Raw genomic sequence first — 2,225 nt, 5'->3', positions numbered from 1 at the left:
AAAAAAAAAAAGTGGAAGTGAGTGGCCTTGCACGTGGCAGGGGGGTTGGAGCTTTATGATCCTTGATGTCCCTTCCAACCTGGGCCATTCTATGATTCCGTGATTCTATAAAAATTTGCATTTTTGACCCAGCTTTGCTCACAGCTCTTTGTTTTGGGGATGGACGGGTTGAGCTGCCCTTTGCCACTGACCCATGCCATTGTGGCCTGACCCTGTAGCATCATGTTGGGGTGTTCTTGGAAGCTGCTTGTGCCTATGGGCCTGTGGGCTGTGTTTGGAATGCAGAGTTCTGGGAGAGCAAAGTTGGGTCTGGAATTGGCTCCAGTGGGGAAGTGGCTGAAAAAATCACTGCTGAAATGCCAAAAGATGAATGGAGATCCTTCGTGCTTCAAGGATAAGATGGTGGGAAGGGACCAGGGAGACTCCCGTGTTCTTAGCAAGCATCAATACTCTAAGAGAAGTGGTTAATCTCCAATCTCCTCTCTTTTGCAGTTGTTACAATCTCAGGATGTGAAGGAGGACGCCGTGCTGTGCTGCTCCATGGAGGTAGGGGAGCTCCACATCATGTTGTCTCTTCTGCCTCGTGCAGCGGTGATGGGCTATGCAGAGAGCTTTGCTTTGCTTTGTAGGGAAATTATGGTACCTATACAGCACAGATGGGATAGCAAAGTTGGGGTTGGGGTTTCTGGGGCTCATGCTGCTTTAGGCGCCCGTGGCCATGCTCAGAAGGGTAGAAACACAGTGCCGGTTGCGGTGCAGAGGGATTTGTTCTGCATCCGGAAGAGCCCTGCTTAGTGAACGGGGCACACGACAGCTGTGAATCAGCAGCAAATGAAGGATCAGGTAAAGGGCTGCACACCACATCACAGCACATGCTGTGTTTTGACAATAGGTGAGCTCTAGGTGGGATTTTTCCAAAGCACCCGGTGCTGCTGCCTTTGAAGTTGGTGGGAGATGAACCATGCACTCCTCCCTCCCATAGCCGCACTCATAGTGCAGCATTTCTGTTTTTCAACAAGAGAAGGAAACAGTAAAAATTCTTCCTGGAATGAATGGTAAGGCACTGGCACAGACTGCCCTGTGAAGTGGTGGAGTCCCCATCCCCAGAGGTGTTCAAGAACCGTAGAGATGTGGTACTTGGGCACATGGTCAGTGGACATGGTGGGGTGGGTTGGGCTTGGGGATCTTGGAGGCCTTCTCCAACCTTCATGATTCTGTGTTTCTGTTTAGGAACACAGCTAAATGGGCTTTGTGGGGATGGCTCAGTGGTTGGACTAGATCATCTTAGTATTCTTTTACAACCTTAACTGATTCTGTGATTATTGGGGCGTGGTGGCGATGGGTTGACAGTTGGACCTGATGGTCCTTTTCACTCTGAATGATACTGCCCTTCTACAAAAACAAAGCCGCAACGCTGTTGCCCCCTCTCTCCTGACAGCTGCAGAGCACCGGCCGGCTGCTGGAGGAGCAGCTGCCTGAGATGATGACGGAGCTGCTGGCTGCGGCCCGTGACAAGATGCTGTGCCCCTCTGAGTCCATGCTGACGCGTTCCCTCCTGCTGGAGGTCATTGAGCTGCACGCCAACAATTGGAACCCGCTGACGCCCACCATCACGCAGTACTACAACAAGACAATCCAAAAACTGACGGCCTGAGGGGCAGGGCAGGGTGGGGTGGGAAGGGGCGAGGAGAAGACGTGCACCTTAGCGGGATTCCAGTTGATGTACCCAAGCAGACAAACCCCAGCATGCTCGAGAATTATGTTTGTGGGGTGGGGAGGGAGAAGCATGTTTCTTTCAGCCTCGTCACCAAGTGCCACCCCTCCTCCCTGCCGTGTTTTTGTTGTAGGGTTTTCTTTTCTGAAATCGGCGTGTCCCGCCGGGTTATTGTTTGGCTTTAGAAAGACGACGGTGAGCCGGAGGAGCGAGCCCAATGGGGCCAGGATTGTTTTCACGCTGTCCCCCCGCCCTGCTCTGGCCAACTGGCAGCAGACAGCGCACAGCAGATGTCTGGGGAGGACAAAGCGTGGCACACACTACACAGACGCTCATCACTGACGGCTTTTGTCCAGCGGAGCTCTCGTTATTTTATTTTCCCCCCTCCTCTTCTCTTCAACTTTCTGCCCCCACCTCCGCTCCGTCTCCTCCGGATTCTGACAGGCACATAGGATGGCTTTCTGATTTGCACTGGGTTTTATTTTTTCTTGTATTTTTATTTTATTTTATT

The 2,225-nt window shown here is 52.0% G+C and overlaps 1 protein-coding gene across 5 annotated transcripts in view; it reads left to right on the top strand.

Annotated features, from left to right (window-relative positions):
- The window catches only part of CTIF (cap binding complex dependent translation initiation factor), a 92,305-nt gene extending 90,086 nt beyond the window's left edge, over nt 1-2,219 (top strand). For 4 of the 5 annotated variants that reach the window (XM_010725149.3, XM_010725145.2, XM_019610272.2 and 1 more), the window contains 2 exons: nt 493-546; nt 1,439-2,219. In XM_010725149.3, coding sequence (XP_010723451.1) covers nt 493-546; nt 1,439-1,654 — 270 coding nt within the window. In that variant the 3' untranslated portion in view covers nt 1,655-2,219. The remainder of the gene's footprint in view (nt 1-492; nt 547-1,438) is intronic. The other variant, XM_010725147.3, reaches the window with a different exon arrangement.
- The last annotated feature ends 6 nt before the right edge of the window (nt 2,220-2,225 follow it).

The sequence above is a fragment of the Meleagris gallopavo genome, chromosome Z (assembly GCF_000146605.3).
Source record: "Meleagris gallopavo isolate NT-WF06-2002-E0010 breed Aviagen turkey brand Nicholas breeding stock chromosome Z, Turkey_5.1, whole genome shotgun sequence".
In the NCBI taxonomy this organism is placed as follows: domain Eukaryota; kingdom Metazoa; phylum Chordata; class Aves; order Galliformes; family Phasianidae; genus Meleagris; species Meleagris gallopavo.
This window is presented reverse-complemented; position numbering and strand designations above follow the sequence as displayed.